Raw genomic sequence first — 22,218 nt, forward strand, 5'->3', positions numbered from 1 at the left:
ACAGACATACAGAGATATTCTGCCCTGCAACAAGCTATTCCCTGGCTGTCCTAATACATTTTACAGAAAGGAAAAGAGATTGTGCTGGCATGGCAGGATGACCACAGGCTTGGTGAACATCTCCAAGCAGATGGGGCAGATGAGCTGCCTCTCCAGGCTGTCCATCATGGAGCAATCCCTTAGGCAGGAGCTGTATTCCATGTGGCTCGACATCACTAGGGAACGGGCTCCCGGACTCAGCTCCTCTCTCGCCCTGGCCCCAGCCACAAGTACATGGTGATGGAAGGCAGGAGGAACTCACCAGTACCACCTTGATGCTGGATGCAGCTGTCGGGCCAGCTTCCCTGGAGAACAGAGCTGGCCCTCCTCAAAAAGTTGAGGCACACGATACTAGAGTCCACCTTGCTCTGAGTACCCATCACAGGCAGCGAAAACTAAGAGGCTTTGATTTTGAATGACACTTCTGCGCTGATACGACAGTGAACATAAGAACATAACATGAGAAAAGCCATGCTGGATCAGACCAAGGCCCATCAAGTCCAGCAGTCTGTTCACACAGTAGCCAACCAGGTGCCTCCAGGAAGCCCACAAACAAGACGACTGCAGCAGCAGCAGCCTGCCTGTGTGCCACAGAACCTCATATAATAGGCCTGCTCCACTGATACTGGAGAGAATAGGTCTGCATCATGACTAGTATCCATTTTGACTAGTAGCCTTGGATAGCCCTCTCCTCCATGAACATGTCCACTCCCCTCTTAAAGCTTTCCAAGTTGGCAGCCATCACCAGATTCTGGGGCAGGGAGTTCTACAATTTAACTGTGCATTGTGTCAAGAAATACTTCCTTTTATCTGTTTTGAATCTCTCACTCTCCAGCTTCAGCAGATGACCCCGTGTTCTGGTATTATGAGAGAGAGAGAAAAGTTTCTCTCTGTCCACTCTCTCCATACCATGCATCATTTTATAGACCTCTATCAAGTCTCTCCTTAACTGCCTTCTTTCCAAGCTAAACAACCCTAAGTGTTTTAACCACTCCTCATAGGGCAGTTGCTCTAGCCCCCTGATCATTCCTCCAGTTTGAGAGCTGGCTGAAAAATAGAAAGCAGAGAGTAGGAATCAATGGTCAGTTCTCACAATGGAGGGATGTGAGCAGTGGGGTGCCTCAGAGATCAGCTTTTCGAACTGTTCATCAATGACCTGGAGTTGGGGGTGAACAGTGAGATGGCCATGTCTGCAGATGACACCAAATTATTTAGGGTGCTTAAAACAAAATAAAGACTGTGAAGAGCTCCAAAAGGAATGGGCATTAAAATGGCAAATGAGATTCAATGAGGGCAGCCCTGCAGAGGGATTCTTGCATTTGTAATTAACTGTATAGTCATTTTACAGCCAAACAGAGATGGGTCTGAAAAAACCCACACACACACACACACACACACACACACACACACACACATGCCACCACCAATTTGTTCCAGGCTAGCTCAATGCATCGGCAATCACTCACAAATGGGTAAAAAGGGTATTACACCTTTAAGAAAGGGGTTTGTGTGTGTGTTTGTGTGGAATCTGCCCAGCTGTGTTCACTCCCAAGCTCAGGGGTTCTTTTTTAACTGAGCCCTGTAGCATTTTAACAACCAAAGCAGAGAATCACATCCAGAACTCAAGCTTATTATTTTTTTGTCTGCCATATTTATTTTACCAATAAAACAATGAATCTGTAGAATTGAAGATAAGAGGGAAGAACAGTGTTCATCCCTCCCCCCCCCCGCAAAAAAAAAATCAGGAAATTAAGCACCAAGATACTTGATTGGGAGGGGACGGAGCACTGGGTTTTCCCCTTGGGCGCCCGTCTTCATCTCTATTTATAGATTCATCATTTTATTGGTAAAATAAATATGGCAGACAAAAAAAATTAACAGGCTTGTGTCCTGGGTGTGATTCTTTGCTTTGTTAAAATGCTACAGGGCTCAGTTAAAACAGAATCCCTGAGATCGGGAGTGAACACAGCTGGGAAGATCCCCCCCCCCCATCCTCTTAAAAGGCATGAAACACTTTTGAACCCTTTCCCCCACGTTTGGGAGTGATTGCTAACAAAAACACCCAGCAGGGGTGGGCAGATGGGCAGTAAGAAATATCTAAAAGCCCTTCTAGTAGTGAAGCTCCCTGTAAATTTCTTAACTTCTTATATGTTAAGACCTGGCTTCACTGTCTCATCTTCTATTGTATGCTGGGCTCCTAAGGATGTGGATACATCAAGCAGTGTATAAGGCCAAAAACTTAACATATAAGAAGTTAAGAAAGTTACAGGGAGCTTCACTGTACTAGAAGGGCTTTTAGATATGTCTTACTGCCCATTATGATGTGATTATATTATTAGGATGTGTGATAAGTTATAATTTTATTCTGACCACTGAGGAAGGCCTTTCCAAGCCAAAACGTGTCTGGCCCTTTTTGGATTTCATATTGCTCAATGAAAGATTGTACATCGCAGTTGTTCATGTTTGTATATATTGAATGCTTTAGTTTTTTGTCTTTATTAGGAGTTTTATGCTTTTAATCTATATGTGCATCATATTAAAATTTATATATTTGTAATTTTAGCATTTTTCAGCTCAACCTCTTTGGTTTGTAATAAATATGACCCAGACAGTCCAGCAAGTTGCTGTTACTTTTCCCTGGATCTGAAAGCGTTAGCTACGGTGCTTTGCATGTGCCGTTTCCCTTGCCAGTGGTGCAGGTCACTGCTAGCTTTTCCTTGCAGCTGTTTTTCCATTCTGGACCTTGTTCTTCAAGAAGGTAAATATATTGTCGAAGGCTTTCATGGTCAGAGTTCATTGGTTCTTGTAGGTTATCCGGGTTGTGTGACCGTGGTCTTGGTATTTTCTTTCCTAACGTTTCGCCAGCAGCTGTGGCAGGCATCTTCAGAGGAGTAACACTGAAGGCAGTGTCTCTCAGTGTCAAGTGTGTAGGAAGAGTATTGTATAGTCAGAAAGGGGTTAGGTTTGAGCTGAATCATTGTCCTGCAAAAAGTATCAAAGGTAATGTGCTAATCATTGTCCTGTGAGTATCAAGATAATGTGCTAATGAGGGTGTGGTATGTTAATATGGAACCATTGTATCCTGAAGTGATCTGTTAATGTGTGAAATCCAAAGCTAATCTGCATGGATATTGTGGACTGTAGTCTTTGTTAGTCCTGAAAACCTCCAGACTAACAAAGACTTCAGAGGCAGGCAATGGCAAACCACCTCTGTCCTTCTCGTGCCTCGATGTGGATGGTCCAGGCTAGCCCAATCTCATCAGATTGTGGGAGCTAAGCAGGGTCGGCTCTGGTTAGTACTTGGATGTTAGTACTTGGTTAGTACTTGGAAGTCCAGGGCTGCTCCGCAGAGGACGGCTCTGTTCATATCTTGCCTTGAAGACCCCATGAGGCGGAGCTTCATGAGTTTGCCATGAGTCAGCTGTGACTTGAGGCCCCCTTTTTACTTTCTAGAGTAGGGAATGCTCAGCTGGATCTTTTTCACCAAGTATTTCTTAATTAAAACTTGACCCTCAGCATTCCTGTATTTTAGAGATATTCTCACTGGACTTCAGTGACTCCTGTCGGGTTTCCACATGAATGTAGAATTTTATATGAACTATGAATATAGCAACTTATACCATATAAAATAGTCCTCCATTCCATAATTTATTTATTTATTTAATTATAGCCCACCCTCCCCGGTAAAATAAACAACAAGTTATGTGAGAGCGCAGAGGAGAGCGACAAGGATGATCAGGGACCTGGAGACCAAGCCCTACGAGGAAAGGCTGAGGGAGTTGGGAGAAGAGGAGGTTGAGGAGAGACAGGATTGCTCTCTTGAAGTATTTGAAGGGCTGTCACTTAGAGGAGGGCAGGGAACTGTTCCTGTTCGCAGCAGAGGATAGGACTCGCAATAATGGGTTTAAATTTGGGTGGGAAAGGTAAAGGCTGGATATTGGGGGGACATTTTTTACAGTAAGAGTTGTTCAACAGCGGAATCAGCTACCTAGGGATGTGGTGAGCTCCCCATCACTGGCAGCCTTTAAGCAGAGGCTGGACAAACACTTGTCAGGGGTGCTCTAGGCTGATCCTGCATTAAGCAGGGGGTTGGACTAGATGGCCTGTATGGCTCCTTCCAACTCTATGATTCTATGATTCTAAGTATGGCATAAGTATGTATGTAAGATTTTGGTTACTGGTTGTAATTGTTATCATTGAGCTTTTCCCCCCTTTTGTAACAGAAAAGAATAAAAATAATAAACATGATAAAGTTGTCCCTGCCTCTCTTCCTTTCTCTCCGGCAGTTCCACTTAGAAGCTGTGAAGAGCAGGGGACCAAATCTCCTGTCTTTTGACACTACAGAGCACCGTAACATGTCAACCACACTGTGTAACACTAGAAACCCCACCCAAGTTAACCGGAAAGCAAATAATCCAAGTGAGAGGCAGGGGTACAGATCTAGGAAGGTGACACCTGCCCATCAATAGATGCAAAAGTGGTGAGACCAACTTTTTGTTGTGTCCAGAGAAGTGTGGGGGCCAAAACATTTGCATTACACAGAACAGGGCAGAACAGAAAAGAAGCTGATGCTTAGCTAGACAGCAGATGAAAAGAGCCAATTAATTTGTTTGTTCAAACAATTGGAGCCTAATGTGCCAGGAAATTCTGAGCGAGCCCTATTAAAGTCAACAGGAACTGTAGAAGACCTCAAGCAGGCCCAGATGCCACAAAGATTACATAGGCATAAGTAGAAAAGGGCAAGAGTCCAGTAGCACCTTAAAGACTCACAAAAATATTTTCTGGTAGGGTATGAGCTTTCGTGAGCCACAGCTCACTTCTTCAGATACAGTTAGAAGTGAGCTGTGGCTCACGAAAGCTCATACCCTACCAGAAAATATTTTTGTGAGTCTTTAAGGTGCTACTGGACTCTTGCCCTTTTCTACTACTGCAGACAGACTAACACGGCTACCCACTGTGAATAGGCATAAGTATGCACCAACTCCCCCTTGAAAACATGTGCCAGCCTTATTGAATCTACCCTTGACCTGCCTTCATAATTGCTGGTTATCAACTGGAGAAAACACTTATCTGACCATCTTTGGCGATTTTTGCCTACAGAAAACACTTTACCATGGACTCTATTACGTACCTGCTGGACTTTTCTATTTATTTACCTCTCTTGTGAGGTTGGGCTGGCACATTTGCATTTATTCTGTATATTTGTTATTGGTACATTTGACCCTTATATTGTTACTACGAGCATTTTTGTGAATATATATTGTTAAGTTTTCATAGCCTGGTGTTGTTTGGATTAGTTACTACGAAGATTATGTAGGCATAAGTATGCACCAACCCCCCTTGAGAACGTGTGCCAGCCTTATTGAATCTCCGAATTCTCCAGCAATTCTTCAGATGCTGCTGTTTAATAAACCCATCCCCCAATTTGCTTTAGGTAATATGTCTGCAGTAGCTTCACATAGAGATGGTTTGAGTCCAAATTCCACACCACACCAGCTCTTCAGACTGGACTTCAGCTGATCGGTTTCTTCTCACTCCGCTAATTATACCGTGTTGCAAAATTTAAATGATCCTAGCGTAATACAAGACAGGAAAAAATGACACAGATTCATTGAAGGGGTTGGGTGTTTTTTTTGCCTTGAAAACATTTATTTTACAACCTTAGTTTCTGATAATTTAGCAGTCTTTATTTTTGTTTAAAGTTCCCGTTCAGACATACAATACATAAATTACCATGCTAAAACAATAAAATAATTCCTTCTGCTTGAACTGTAGGTATGTACAGGAGCTCAGCACTTGAGAGTGTTAGCAATCGACAAAGTTCAGATGACCACAGCTACTTTACAATTTAAAAGGATGATCCTTTAAGTAACATAACAAAATATATATATATTTTCTATGTATATATATATATATAGATCATTGCTTTTCAAATGCATTTATACTTTGTTTTTACAACTAACATTTTTTTTTCTTTTAAACTTTAGGGCTCACCCATCTGCCACCCCGCAAGAACAAGTGCAAAAATGAGATTCTTGTCGCATCTTCAGGTCATGGCGACTTCAGAAGAGGCCACAATAATCTAGCAAAAACCAACACTGTCGATACGCGGCTTCGGCCGATTTCGACGGGGACTGGCAAACTGCCTTTTGTCGAAACAAACCAAGGTTGCCGCGTGAGAGGAGCACAGACTGGCCCTTGCCTCATTTCATCCCAACTTCTTGCACATACACAAGAAGAGGCTGCCTTGAATTTAGTGACTGCTACTAAACAGAACTTCAAAAACGCTTGCTCTGCCCCCTCCCGGTCCCCAAATACGTGTGGGGGCAGCAGGAAGAGGAGAAATGATGCGGGTATGAGCAGAACAGCAGCAGCTGAATAATGAGACACATACGCGCACACACACAGACTGCACACGCCCAATAAAAAAAACACAAATGTCTAGAAGTTTTTGCAGCTTGGCAAATCACTGGGTTCACACGTCAACGACCCGCGCACACAAACACACCCTTCATGGACACACGACACACAAACATACATACAAGCCGTCGGAACCACTGAAACGAAACAGGCCGCACAACTCGCATTATACAGTTCAAAAGCCAGGCTGATTGCCTTCAGCAAAGGTGAAGAACCACCGTGGGGATTTCAGGGGCTTGGAGTTAGGTGACTTGAGGTCGTACGGGTGGGGAAACAAGCATACGGAAGTGAGAGAGGGATTCAAAAAGTCAGCTAAGAGTGCAGGGGCCCATCTCTGCCACTCCTAGTTTTTTGGATTCTTAAAAGGACAGCCATTAATTTCTCAACAACCTTGTTCTACTGACAACACCCTGCAGAACCAGAAGAATCGCTTCCAGTCCTGTGTGAAGCCTTGCTATATCTAAAGGACGTTCCCCTGTGCCCAACAGCCAACCCCTGCTAGAGCATCGCCCTCTTCCACTTGTACAGCAGGCTTCTGATCTCATATTGGTACCAATAGCTCCCTGCCTCTCAGCAGTCAAAGAGAGGGAATTTCAGGTGCAGGAAGGGGCATGGTGGCTCTATTTCCCTTGGAAAGAAAACCAGCTTGGAGCGAAGAAGTGAGGAAGCAGAGTTGTGTTCACCCACCGGACAAAAGCAACATCAAACCAGCACACACATCCTTACGATTCCCCTGTGTGCAAAATATTCAAGTGTGCAACTACGACCTTCCTGCGGCTTATCAGACCATCACCGGAAGCAGCCTGAAGGCAAAACTACTTCACCGAGTCCTTATTTATTGGGAAACCCTTTCAGGTATAACCTGAGTCTTCATTCCAAACTAAGAATCACCAATCTCTCTCTGCTGCCATATTATCGGTCCCTCTTCTTTTCTCAGCAGACCTTAAGGAAGCCCCTCTGGGCGCATCTGTAAAGGTGCTGTAGGGGCTAGAAATGCCAGCATATCACAGCAAACCAATTACAGCAACGAGCTTGCAACAGCCCTTTTCGTTGGTACGGAAGTCGGGTTCCCAATTCTACCTCTGCTGCAGACAGGACCAATCTCCCACATCTTGAGTCAGCAGACATTCCCTTGTGCAAGAGAAAAGCGTCCCCATTGGCAGAATAGATCCACAGGATCCAGTCCAAAAGATTCTGCTGATCAACTTCAGCTCTTTCACCACACCACTGCTAGCTCAACCAAGCCTCTGGTTAGTAGGATTGTACAAAAGGAAAAGACTTTCCCTTGCTTAAGTCCTTAAAGGCTTGTTTTAGCTTGCTGCTCAGCGACATTTCACACAGCATCACGTTTTAGCAGCCACTACGAGTGCCAATTTTTAAAGAAGTTTTCAGAAAGCGTTAACCAAAGTTAAACGGGAAACACTGAAAAGAACAGCTCTCCAAGACATTAGACAGGGCAGAAATCTACGCACAAATGCCACAAGGGTGATCGTATAAATATATGTCTCCACACACAGAGAAAGAGAGCCTACATTCCTAAACATGATACTCCTGAACTCCTTAGAAAAGGCATCACCGATCTTCTCATTTCTTGCATTAGACTACTTTGGAGGGCGGGGGAGGGGGGCAGGAGAGACAGCAGAGGGATTTCCATGCCACGAGAAAGAAAGGGGCCACAATGACTTTGACAGCAGCTGCTTTGGGGCATCAACGTGGAACTCGTGCAGAACAGAATAAAAGTTACTGCTGATGCCTTCCCCAGCTTGCCAACATGTGCGCTAGCAGTGGCCAAAAATCTAACACAGGATCGAGCAACTGCTTCTGAGGACGGCGCCATTTTTCTTTGGCCATGACATGTCAGCGGGGTTGACAGCGGCTAACCCAACCAGCATCCTGAACATACCACGGGTGCTACATACGTTAACTAAGGAAAAGCACAAAGAAAAAACAAGAGCTCATGTTGAATCCACTAAGCAACACGCTTGCATAGGTTTAAAGTTCCACGCGCAGTGGCCAACGAGCGCTTAGCATGGAAGGAGATGTCGGTGGGCTTCTAAAAAGTGCACTGGCTGTTTTAAGCCCCCCCTCGATCCTTGATAGCTCCAATGAAGCCACCGCATTAATGGGTGGGTTTTTCCCCCTGCAGCTCATATATTCATGTTCCCAGAAGCTGGATTTAACCCAAAAGTCGCAGGACGCAATTTGGCCATGATCATGGTTCTTCGGGATCATGTATAATGATCACGTAACCATGTGGCATGCAGGTGATCTGGCAGGACTCTGACGGTTGTGACAATGTTAAAAAGGATCAAGAGGCCGCCCCCGCCAAAGCAACTAGCAACACAAGAGCATTTTGTAAAAAGAGAAAAAGTAAAGTCAGCTGCAGTGTCCGAAAGCAGGGACTCCAGCTTGAGCTCGGCTCTTGCTAATTACAGAGAGAAAGAGGGCATCTGCTGCCCTCAGTGGAAGATGGAACCAAAGCTAGAACTAGGGGGCAGGTTTGTTTGTTTTTCAAGAGCCAAAGAGTCTCTGAAATAAAGGATGGCTGCTTGTGGCACATGTACCCATCTGGCTTTCATTCCTGATAATCAGGCTGCCCCTTGGCATCCAAAATGCGTAAGTGACCAGAAACGACAGCAGAACTACACAAGCGAGTACACACAGTGGGAAGTGAAATTGCTTTCAGCTCCTTCGTGCTATTGCCGGTCTCCAGTCAAAGGTGCAGCCATTATACATTTGAATCTAGGATGTGAGTCCGCCTTTCCTTTTTATGTGCCAATGTGCAGACTGAGAGGCAGTCTGCATTTCTCTTGTCCTGCGTCACAACATCACCGAAGCATTTAAGATCACGTCAAACTCCTTCATCCTGGTGTGTGAGTACCCAGGGGTCATACAGAACAAGCTTGGGTCGGGAAATGAACCCGGAGGACAGAATAAAGTGACTTCCCTAGAGGTTCCCACAAAAATATCCTTACCCCATTAGCCAAGAGAGCTACTGGAATGATTGTGAAATCGTTACCTGACAATCTGAAAATGATTCACCTAGCAACAGACTTTAAATCAGAAAAAAAGAAGAAAAATTAGGAGAGCAAGACTTAGAAGGAAAGGTGGAGGTGTCTTGAATGGTATTTTAAAAGCAACACCCCCTTATATGCCAGCTCGCCAAACTAAAATTACAAGGAGATAATTCCCACTTGGACAAAGGCAGTTTGGGATTACAAGCCTGCAGGGAACAAAGGTGAGATATAAAACTGGTACAGAATGCTGTAAAAAAAAATCAGTTCTCATGCTTTTTATGGTCCCTAGTTTTGGGCTATGCGTTTTACTTTGGAGACCAATATTATGTCATACGATCAATTTTACTTATGCTAAAATCGAGACTGGCAGCAGGCATGTGGGCTGAGCTCATTAAGGTAGACGGCCGAGCTTAAAACTAGCATTGTGGCATTAAAGTTCCTGTTTTAGTATTGTGTCGCATTAGTGCTTCACCAACATTAAGAGCTCCTCTTGCCCAACTACCCAGTTGGACCAACACAAGAGTTTTTTTTTGAGGGAGGGGGAACTCTTGGCGTGCTTTCAAAAGACAGTTTTGGTCCACATCTTCCATTCACATCCGCTGTGGGAAAGGTATCAGCCCTACTCACAGAAGGCCCAGTTTGGTGATTCGGGAAAGCCACCCCCCCCCCGAAGTACCTCGAAGAGAATGTGGAAAAAACAGAAGTCAGCTACTTCCAGACCACAGCAGTGGTTACTAAGAGATATGGGGACAGAAGATTGCAGAAGCAACTGTTCCAAGCATGTCCTTGCCTCTTCTACAAAGATTTAACATTTTCTAACACAAGACTGAAGAAACAGTAGAACAGACGCAGAGAGGAAATGTTGCTGATTTCTCCAAGGAAACTGCACCCTGCCCGTTGCATTCACACTCGCTCAAACGCACCATTTCCATTCATGATTTTCTCCTGCACCACACAGAAGGTAACCCTTCCAGATTGGTTATGATTAATTTTAAGGAGGAGGGGGGACACTGTTAAGGGGAAAGCTGTGTGCAAAACATTACACTAGACAGATATGAGGATTCAGAAGTAGTTATGTTTTTGAGCCGCTGGGTGACTCTAATTCGTTCATCAGCCATGTGTTGCTTCGGATGGACAAAATACCGCCCGCTGTTCTGTAAAAGGGGAACTGAAGGAGAGAATGATGAAGTTGCTCCTGGAAGCCACTTGAATCCAACAAGAGATTCAGGGTTTTTTTTCAATCTGGGTCTCTCTGCTGAATCACAATCAGGTTAGGGGTGTTTCCCGAGGTACAAGATAGCAAACCAAGGTTGGCCTTGAGCACAATGCTCAGGGACCTGCAGACAATCAGGGTACCCATATTAGTATGCCCGTGAAACACATTTGTTGCACTCACACTTTAGGCTTTTTTTTAAATCCTAAAATGCATAGGGTTGAATCTTGCAGATCTGTTCAGCTAACAGAGACAACACACCCCAGCAGAAGAGACTGCTTGTGTCCAAAGGCTGTTTACATTAGAGAAAGCCACCACCATTAGTTGAAGAAATCCACAGGAGTCAGCACAATGTGTAAAGCGGCCTCGTGCTTTTGTTAAACGCAAAAAGCTGCTTGTGACAGTATCAAAAAAGGATACATCCTGGAATATTCAAACAACAGAAATCTACAATTTGCTCTTGACTATTTATTTGCTCAGACTTCATTCAAACTAGACAATGAGAACATACATCTGTTTCGGTTTTGTCCATGTTCATGCACAAGTAAAAAAATGGCAATATTCAATTATAAATAGTGCGGGGGAATGATTAAATTTAAAAAAAATATATAGTGCGCACTTATTAAGCAGAGATATAATTCAAGTAACATCTGGTTTTGCCACAAAACCCACAATTTGGCCCTTTCCTATGCAAGGAAGTCTAACTAGAAAGTAGCTGCTGGATTATTGTCTAAAGAAGAAATGGACATGCGAGGGAAGGGTTCCAAAACCAAGGGTGTTTTTTTTACATCCTTTCCTCATGATGTCAGCATTTTTCAAAGCAAGCTTGTTGAGATGGAGGTGTTAGGAGCGAGCCTGCAGATGGGAACAGACTGGAAATCTTAGTTGCTAACCAAGAGGATGAAAAGCACCCTTCAGAGAGATTGTTGGAGCTCAGCTGTATGGAAGTACGGTGGCTTCTGCGACAGATTTTATCTTCTCTGAAAAATGCTCATTTCGTCAATTTCTTTTGGCTGGTAACGCTGCTTAAAATGCAGAACAAATCCATCACACTCGTTGTGATAACTCCTCGATACATTACAACACAAAGACATTTATAACGTAAACTCCACACATGCTATTTCAAAAAAAAAAGAAAGAAGGAGAGAAGGAAGAAGGAGAAGGAAAACAAAATAAGACCAAATGCTAAACTGCTTTAAATACTGCATGCTACAGTACTTCCATGTATCATCAAGATACGACACTGAAGGTGACAAAAGGCGAAGAAGGGATTATAAAATATTCTCGGCAGGTTGGAGGCTGCCCTCTTACTGTGGCAGAACTTTTCCCCCTCCCCGTACTCTATTTCTAATGTCCATGATTCTAGTGCTGGGTTGGCCAGGTTATTTATGTTTTATCTTTCTTTTTTGCCCCTTAAAGTTAACGGTGCTTTGTTTAACTTAGTTAAACCCATCGCTGTGGTACTTGGGGTGGGAATCCGCTGTGAGTTGGGTCGTCTCTGTAGCAGAGGCTGGCTGTATCACGATGGGCGATCCTGGGGTCTCTGGGGAAAAAAAAAAGAGCGGCTTGGTGAGAGAACGCTGCCGATTGGATCTGGCGGATTCCTTCCGCGAGAGGTGGCCCTTTCCTCCCTCTCTCATGATACTAGAACGTGGAGTCATCTGCTGAAGCTGGTGGGTGAGAGATTCAAAACAGATAAAAGGAAGTATTTCTTCACACAACACAAACTGTGGAACTCCTTGCCCCAGGATGTGGTGATGGCTGCCAACTTGGAAGGCTTTAAGAGAGGAGTTGACATGTTCATGGAGGAGAGGGGTATTCATGGCTATTAGTCAAAACGGATAATAGTCATGATGCATACCTATTCTCTCCAGGATCATTGGAGCATGGCTATTATATGAGGTGCTGAGGAACACAGGCAGGAGAATGCTGCTGCAGTTGTCTTGTTTCTGGGCTTTCTAGAGGCACCTGGTTGGCCACTGTGTGAACAGACTGCTGGACCTGATGGGCCTTGGTCTGATTCCTTGAACACATGATCACATGAAATTGCCTTACACTGAATCAGACCCTTGGTCCATCAAAGTCAGTATTGTCTACTCAGACCAGCAGCGGCTCCCCAGGGTCTCAGGCAGTGGTCTTTCCCATCACCTACTTGCCTGGTCCCTTAACTAGAGATGCCAGGGATTGAACCTGGGACCTTCTGCATGCCAAGCAGAGGCTCTATCACTGAGCCATGCCCCCCCCCCAGCATGATCCAGCATGGCCTTCCTTATGTTCTTATGGAGGAGAGGGCTATTCATGGCTACTAGACAAAATGGATACTAGTCATGATGCACACCTATTCTCTCCAGAATCAGAGGAGCATGCCCATTATATTAGGTGCTGTAAAACAAAGGCAGGATAATGCTGCTGCTGTCGTCTTGTTTGTGGGTTTCCTAGAGGCACCTGGTTGGCCACTGTGTGAACAGACTGTGGGCCTTGATGATGATGATCAGGGGCCTGGAGGCCAAGCCCTACGAGGAAAGGCTGAGGGACTTGGGAATGTTTAGTCTGGAGAAGAGGAGGTTGAGGGGGGACATGATTGGTCTCTTGAAGTATTTGAAGGGCTGTCACTTAGAGGAGGGCAGGGAACTGTTCCTGTTGGCAGCATAGGACTCACAATAATGGGTTTAAATTGTGGGCAGAAAGGTACCAGCTGGATATTAGGGAAAAGTTTTTTACAGTAAGAGTTGTTCAACAGTGGAATCAGCTACCTAGGGAACTGGTGAGCTCCCCCTCATTGGTAGTCTTTAAGCAGAGGCTGGACAAGCACTTGTCGGGGATGCTCTAGGCTGATCCTGCATTAAGCGGGGGGGGGGAGGTTCAGGAGGTTGGACTAGATGGCCTGTACGGCCCCTTCCTGCTCTATGATTCTAAGTCCCTCTGCACCACTTTTCCACGCTTCTCCACGACCTGGAGAGATTTCATCTGTGGATGGTCAGGAGAGAGCCAAAGACTTACCCCTTTCATCCGACCGTAGCTGTGCCTCCAAGTCTTCAGGGGAGACGTAATACTCGCGCTCTTCGCCTTCGGGGGGTTTCGGTTTACATTTTCCACAGCAACAGTTACAGCAACAGCAGAGGCAGCAGCAGCAGTAGCAGCCAGTGATGAGCCCGCAGAATACAAACAGCGCCTGCAGGGAAGAGACGGAAAGTGTAAGTAAGGACCCCCGATGAAGAAGAAGAAGAAGAAGAAGAGAAGGAGGAGTTGGTTTTTATATGCCGACTTTCTCTACCACTTAAGAGAGACTCAAACCAGTTTACAATCACCTTCCCCTCCCCACAGCAGGCACCCTGTGAGGTAGGTGGGGCTGAGAGAGCTCTAACAGGGCTGTAACGTGCCCAAGGTCACCCAGCTGGCTTTGTGTGTAGGAGCGGAACAAATCCAGTTCATCAGATTAGCCTTCACCGCTCATGTGGGGAATCATGTGGGGAATCAAACCCAGTTCTCCAGATCAGACTCCACTGCTCCAAGCCACTGCTCTTAACCACAACACCACGCTGGCTCAGAAGAGCCCTGCTGGATCAGGCTAAGATATAAGCATCTATTAGAAACCAAAACACCTCTATGGATCTCCACACAAGAAATGTTAACATTACGACCACTGAGACCATCTCAATTTGTAACTTATCAAGACCTTTTGGTATGGGAAGGTAATAAATGTGCCCTAAAAGATCAAGAAGAGCTCAAAGAACATCTGACTTGGTTTCAATATCATCAGATAAAATCTGTATATATATAGGATATGAAAACAGGTTTTGTTAAAGATAAAACAATGTTACAACAAGTGTTATTAGATAATAACGATCATTTAATTTCAAAGATGTACAAAATGTTGTTAATATTATATACAGAACAAGATCAAATTAAACCAACGATGATAACTTGGGCACAGACATTGGGTCATAATATCCCTTTGAATAGATGGGAAAGACTCTGGTCACGGGATATGAAATGTATACTATCACAATCTTTAAGAGAGAATATGTATAAAATGATTTATAGATGGTATTTGACACCAAAAAAGTTAGCCAAAATGAATACAACAATGTCACCAAACTGTTGGAAATGTCAAGAAGTAGTTGGCTCCTTTCATCATATATGGTGGCTTTGTGAAAAAGCCAAGAACTTTTGGGATATGATCTACAAAATACTAAGACTGATTATGCAACAGAATATCCGTAAAACGCCAGAAATGATGTTATTAAGTATTATACCGGAAACAATATTAACTCAGAGATCCTTTTAGGTATATGCCACTACAGCTGCAAGATTGGTTTATGCAGCAAAATGGAAACTTTCAGAGATACCGGATAAGATGGACTGGATAAATAAAATGTTGGAACTAGCAGAAATGGCTAAACTTAAGGCATTAGTAAATCAAAAGGAGAATACAGAATTTGTGGGAGAATGGGAGGCACGGACAATATATTGTCAAAATGAACTTAAATTGGGAAGCATTGAAGGTTATGTTTTGCTCTAATTCAATTGATTAAGGTAGAAATATTATTAAGATCAAAGATTTAGATTTTAAGAAATGTAATTTGATTAATATATGAAGTATTGTATTGAATTAGAAATTAAATGCAAAGGTGACAATAAAGTTATCAAAACGATAGAGGAGGAGAGAGGGGAAGTCAACGTAAATATATGAACTAATTAGTTATATAGAATAGAGAAATATTGTTTATATTATATAATTATCTTAATGAATGATGGAAACTACTGTACTATAAAAAACAATAAAAAAATGTTATATAAAAAAAGGAAGAGCCCTGCTGGATCAGACCAGTGGTCTACCTAATCCAGCATCTTGTCTCATGCAATGGCCAACCAGTCCCTTTGCAAGGCCAACAATAATAGCAACAAAGACGGTGAGGAAAGGTTGAAGGAGCTGGGTACGTTTAGCCTGGAGAGGAGAAGACTGAGGGGTGATATGATAACCATCTTCAAGTACTTGAAGGGCTGTCATATAGAGGATGGTGCCGAGTTGTTTTCTGTTGCCCCAGAAGGTCGGACCAGAACCAATGGGTTGAAATTAAATTAAAAGAGTTTCCGTCTAGACATTAGGAAGAACTTTCTAACAGTTAGAGAGGTTCCTCAGTGGAACAGGCTTCCTCGGGAGGTGGTGAGCTCTCCTTCCCTGGAGGTTTTTAAGCAGAGGCTAGATGGCCATCTGTCAGCAATGCTGATTCTATGACCTTAGGCAGATGATGAGAGGGAGGGCATCTTGGCCCTCTTCTGGGCATGGAGTAGGGGTCACTGGGGGTGTGGGTGGGAGGTAGTTGTAGATGACCCTGGTGGTACCTTCCAACTCTATGATTCTATGATTGTATTCTATGATTCTAACAGGGCATAAAGGCTAAGACCTTCATAAGAACAGCCCTGCTGGATCAGACCAGTGGTCCATCTAGTCCAGCATCCTGTCTCACGCTGTGGCCAACCAATTCCTCTCGAGGTCCAACAACAGGGCATGGAGGCTGAGGCCTTCCCCTGACATTGCCTCCTGGTATTCGGAGGTTTACTGCCTCTGAACATGGTTCCCCTTTCAGTCACTGTGGCTAGTAGCCACTGATAAGACCTCTCAGGATCTGCTAACCCTCTCTTAAAGCCATCCATGCCCGTGGTCATCACTATATCCTCTAGCTGCGAATTCCACACTTTAATCACTCCTTGTGTAAAGGAATATTTGTCTGTTCAAAATCTACCGCCCATTACCGTTGAGTTCTAGTATTTTGGGAGAGGGAGAAAAAGTTCTCTTTGTCAACTCTCTCCTCCCCGTGCGTAATTTTATAAACCTCAATCCAGAGTGGATAAAAATAAGTGATTAAAAATAATAGTAATAAATCGTATTTTTAAAATTTAAATGTGGCTGATTCATCAGAACAGGAAACCAGCACACTCAGAAAAGCAAGTGAAGGGACTTCAAAATGCAGCACACCACACACCCTTCACATGCGACAGACCACAAAGTCTATTTGCACATAAGGTTTCATACTGAGATGCGGAGACTCTTGCAAACCACAAGGAACCTCCAGATGCACTCTAGGATTTTCAAGAGAGCAAGTTGCAGAAACTGCTGCTGACAGAATCGTCCTACAATGAGTTCCCCTCTTTGCTTGACAATTATTGTTTTCCCAAACTCTGCCCTTTACAATGCAACCTATACTCAACGTTCTCAGGGACTAGAAGAGACAGCAGAGGATCCCGAAGCCACTGAAACTGGTGTGAGGACTTGATTTCTTTAGTGATTCTTTTAGGACCAAGAGGCAATGCATTATTATTGTCTTCATTTACAAACTCGGACTCAAGGTGGATTACAAGTATGATAAGTAACTTTTAGTCAATCAGTAAGTGGATTACAAGAAACGATAACATTTGAATCTGGCAGAAAAGCTCCCTAGTAAAACAAAATAACATGGTTGGGCCGGCATTGCAGAACAGGGGGATAGAAAACAAGAATAGCACATGCAAGCATATCTGTTTTAAGGCAACAAGACTATCGGTGTAAGAAAAATTAATCTGGTCGATTGCATCACAGCTCTGCTCCCTCTACCACTGGGGTCCCCAGCCTTCATAAGGCTGTGGGCACCTTTGGACTTCCAATTTTGCGTAGTGGGCGTAGCTACGAAATGGCTGCTGCAGCTTACCTTCATCCTCACAGTAAAGATCCTGTGGTAGCAGCCGCCAAAAAGCAGCATTGTTAAAAACCTGCATAGCCAACCACTGCTCTAACAGTCAATCGGGGCCTTGCAGGGCAGAAGCCCCACCTGGCTCCACTCACTTTCCCAAAACAATTGGCAGGTGCCAGGAGAGGTGTTGGTGGATGCCGTGGTGCCCACAGGCACCATGCTGGGGACCCCTGCCATACAAGAACGCCCCCCTGAGCAATTCTGTTTTACACATTGTGCGAAAAGGGAGAGGAATGGGTGCCTTGCTCAGGCAGACTGTTCCATGACATAGCAGCCGCCGCACAGGATGTGAGCGAACGGGCAGCTGCCGATTTTGCATCGTAGCAGACATCAGAGATGAACAGAACTGCAAAAAACAATTAATCGTCGTCAATGGCAGAACCAACGATGTAAGCAAAGGACACATCCAGGGCAGATGCCCACTGCCCTCCCTTCCATTTACCTTCGCCCACCAGCTGGACAGCACGAAGTACGTGTTCACATTCTCCTCTCCGAACTGCTCCGCTACATACAGGCCCAGGGAACCGTACTTGTCGTAGATATTTCGTTTTGTGGCATCCGTCAATATCGCGTGTGCATTGTTGATCTCTTTAAATTTCTCGGAAGCTTCTGGGTTATCTGGGTTCTTGTCGGGGTGATATTTTAATGCAAGTTTCCTGTGGAAAAAAGAAACCATCTTAAAAGCAAAGACGCGGCATAAGGCTGAGAATAGCTTCTGTTCTGAAGAGATACCTAGCCTGGGTCTGCTCATAACAGTTAGAGCGGTACCTCAGTGGAACAGGCTTCCTTGGGAGGTGGTAACCCTGGAGGTTTTTAAGCAGAGGCTAGATGGCCATCTGTCAGCAATGCTGATTCTATGACCTTAGGCAGTTCATGAGATAGAGGGCATCTTGGCCATCTTCTGGGCATGGAGTAGGGGTCACTGGGGGTGTGGGGGGAAGGTAGCTGTGCATTTCCTGCATTGTGCAGAGGGGTGGACTAGACGACCCTGGTGGTCCCTTCCAAGTCTATGATTCTATGATTTCATGGGAAGTTATCCTTTGGGCAGTCGAAAGAGTCACACGGAAACTACTCTAAAAACAGATGTTTGCCCAAATGGGGAAAAGTGTTGTCGAAGGCTTTCACGGTCAGAGTTCATTGGTTCTTGTAGGTTATCCGGGCTGTGTGACCGTAGTCTTGGTATTTTCTTTCCAGACGTTTCGCCAGCAGCTGTGGCAGGCATCTTCAGAGGAGTAACACTGAAGGACAGTGTCTCTCAGTGTCAAGTGTGTAGGAAGAGTAATATATAGTCAGAAAGGGGCTGGGTTTGAGCTGATTCACGGTCACACAGCCCGGATAACCTACAAGAACCGGGGAGAAGTGTGTTTGCAGGCCAACTGTTCTGCTAAGAACAAAAGATGAACTTTTCCACATAAGTCACTACTGAACATTCACCCTCTTCGTGTAGCACCCCTTGACCAATTTTATTTGGCTCTAGGAGTCAGGCTTATTTCTCAGCCATCAGTTTTGTGTTTTAATGACCATGTTTTTAAATCACTGCTGCCACAAAAAGCTCATCCTAACGTCTTCATGGTTTCATATAATTTTATTAAAGCAATGACAGAAGTATAGTATTGCAACAAACATAGGGTTAACCCTGGTTGTCGTCTGCTAACTTCTAACCCTAAATGCAGTGGCGGAAACTGCCCTCAAGCCACAGCTGACTTATTGCAACCCTGTAGGGTTTTCAACACATGAGACATTCCGAGGTGATTTGCCATTGCCTGCCTCTGTGTAGTGAACCTGGACTTCCTTGGTGGTCTCCCATCCAAGTGCTAACCAGGGCCAACCCAGTGAGATTGGGCTAGCCTGGGCCATCTTTCCCCTAATTTCTCAAACTTCCATTACTGCTTTAAAAAGCTCCATTTAATTGAAGCGAGAACAGAAAGCATATGCTTAAGAAATTACTTCATCCACCACCACTGAAAGGTGCAGTTAAGTTTACCTATACCCAAGCAACGATAAGAACTTCAGGCACATTTATTCTCATAAAAAAAGGAGAAAGGAAATCTCTGAATGACAGGAACAAGGTTAAAAATAATTGTGGAAGCATAAAAATACACAAAATGTGTCATAGATAATGCATATATTAATTTATCCAGTTCTCGAGAAACTGAACATGCTGTGGCATTACAAAGGACGTTATTTGGAACTTAGGGTATTCAAATAAAAGACGAGGAATTTCTCACGAAAATATTTCTCATCACGCACGGATTACTGCTGACCCCTAGTGTAAAATTCAATGCACTACAGGTGATCAAACGTAACCCCTCCTCAGCTGGGCACCTATTAAATCTGCTAACACCACACCACAGCATCCACGGGCCAAGCGAGACATGACAAGGGGAGACAGCCGTTGGAGGCTGTGTTGTTGTTTTGGAAAAGTTGTGGGTGGGGGGAGGTGGCAAGCATCCACAGCCGAATGGAGCAGTGGCAGAAGGACCAGGATGCCCAGTCCTTTGCCTGCGCGCCATTTTTCGAATCAGCACCATGTGCACGCACGCATCCCAGCTGCTTTTCTCCCCTCACAGAGCGTGTGCATGTAGTGCTGTCAAGTCACTTCTGACTCATGGCAACCCTGTGACGCAACATCCTATCTTTGACAGCCTTGCTCAGGTCTTGCAAACTGAGGCCTGTGGCTTCCTTGATGGAGTCAGTCCATCTCTTGTTGGGTCTTCCTCTTTTTCTGCTGCCTTCAACTTTTCCTAGCGTGACTGTCTTTTCTAGTGACTCTTGTCCTCATAAGGTGACCAAAATACAATAGCCTCAGTTTAGTCATTTTAGCTTCTAGGGTCAGTTCAGGCTTGATTTGATCTATAACCCACTGATTTGTATTTTTGGCAGTCCACGGTATCCCTAACACTCTCCTCCAACACCACATTTCAAAAGAATGTACTTTCTTCCTATTGGTTTTCTTCATTCACCAGCTTTCACACCCATACATAGTAATAGGGAATACGACAGCATGAATTAATTTGATCTGGGTTGCCATGGACACATCCTTACACTTCAGGATCTTTTCTAGCTCCTTCATGGAGGCACATGAATTGGAAACCCTTTCCCTGCCATCAATGGGAAATTAGCTGGAAGGTAGCAGGGTTCTGGTCACGCTCTTCTTTGTGACGCTGCTGGGATCTCATTCAGAGGCCTCTGCTTCGGTGTTAGACACCCACTCCCCTAATCATATCTGCCTGGCTCCTACTCATCTTACAGACATTTACGGGCCAATCCAAAGCAGCTACAGACTCCTAAGTCCATTGACTTCGGGTTTTTAAAGCAAGAACACGGAACGTTTTAAAAAAAAGTGACTAGTGTGACTTACAGTGCAATCCTAAGGAGAGTTACTCCAGTCCAAGCCCATTCATTTCAGTGGGATTAGACTGGAGTAACTCACTTTAGGGTTGCACTGTAAAAGAACTAATCCGAAAAAGGGAACTGAACTTTTTACAGGCAAGATTTATCATCAAAGACTTGCTATCGAGTCATCAGAAATTTCTCCACTGCCCAGTAAAATCGCTCTGATGAAGGCGCAACTTCATAAAGCAACATGACGGGCTGAACAAGAAAGCCGTCGATCCACAACACTAGACTGTTCTGCCCCATACTTTAGGAGTAAAAGTGCTTTAAAATGAGTGATCCACAAGAGCTAATGCTGAAAAGCTGCTGGAACAAGCCTGACAGCTTCTACTTATTTATCTCAAAGTTATCTCAAAATTATCTCAAAGGAGCCAGTGTGGTGTAATGGTTAAGAGCAGTGGTTTGGAGCAGTGGACTCTGATCTGGAGAACCAGGTTCGATTCCCCACTCCTCCATTTGAGCGGCGGAGGCTAATCTGGTGAACCAGGTTGGTTTCCCCACTCCTACACATGAAGCCAGCTAGGTGACCTTGGGCAAGTCACAGTTCTATTAAGAGCTCTCTCAGCCCCACCTACCTCACAGGGTGTCTGTTGTGGGGAGGGGAAGGGAAGGGGATTGTAAGCCGGTTTGATTCTCCCTTAAGTGGTAGAGAAAGTCAGCATATAAAACCCAACTCTTCTTCTTATGAGAAGATGCATCCAGCAGCACATCAGGTAAACATGCTGGGTAAATATTTAAACGAGAATCTTCTATTCGGCTTACTTTGTTCAGAGTGCATTGAGGTGGGGGGAGAAGAGATCCATATGGCTTTGCAGTTTTCATGGTAAGACAATCACACAATGATTTACATTTCAGGTAACCAAACTAAGTACCATTAAATTCACAGTTTCCATCACCCACAAACAGAAAGGGAGCTCACAGGGGTTAGAGGTGTCTGGAGCGAAACATAGATCTGTCGTACCAGCTCACCCTTTGTTAGGGAGGGCAATCAGTGGGCTCAGAATCTCCTTACCTGTATGACTTTTTAATGTCATCTGAGGTGGCGTTCTTGTCCAGCCCTAGTACATGGTACAATGTTTCTCCGGAGGTAGACAATGAACGTTGCCTCTGGTCTCCCATCTTGAGCTAACCTGAGATGAAAGAGAACATTCAGAAGATTGACGGCATCTGATGCTAACCCAGGAAGAACTGCATAGCACCAGCAGAGTAACTTCAGAAGGGCGTTATGATGACAAAGTAGTTCAACCCCCAAGTACACCATTCCGAGTTCCTTGGAAGAAGGAAAAGCTACAAACACAGTAAAAAGTAGAAGGTTTTATATCTTTGGGTTCCCGCTACCCCTTTTATGATACTTTTTAGAACTATTACTGTTCAATCAGATTCTGAGGTACTTGTCTGATTA

The 22,218-nt window shown here is 44.4% G+C and overlaps 1 protein-coding gene across 1 annotated transcript; it reads right to left on the reverse strand.

Moving 5' to 3' along the window:
* Positions 1-12,054: 12,054 nt before the first annotated feature.
* Positions 12,055-21,949, reverse strand: DNAJC5 (DnaJ heat shock protein family (Hsp40) member C5). The gene is made up of 4 exons (XM_056845307.1): positions 21,829-21,949; positions 17,863-18,076; positions 13,690-13,861; positions 12,055-12,232 (listed from the first exon to the last, which is right to left on the reverse strand). The coding sequence occupies exons 1-4, from the start codon at positions 21,933-21,935 to the stop codon at positions 12,129-12,131; spliced, it is 597 nt and encodes a 198-aa protein (XP_056701285.1). The 5' UTR covers positions 21,936-21,949; the 3' UTR covers positions 12,055-12,128.
* Positions 21,950-22,218: the final 269 nt, after the last annotated feature.

This window comes from Euleptes europaea, chromosome 2 (assembly GCF_029931775.1).
Source record: "Euleptes europaea isolate rEulEur1 chromosome 2, rEulEur1.hap1, whole genome shotgun sequence".
Taxonomy (NCBI): Eukaryota; Metazoa; Chordata; class Lepidosauria; order Squamata; family Sphaerodactylidae; genus Euleptes; species Euleptes europaea.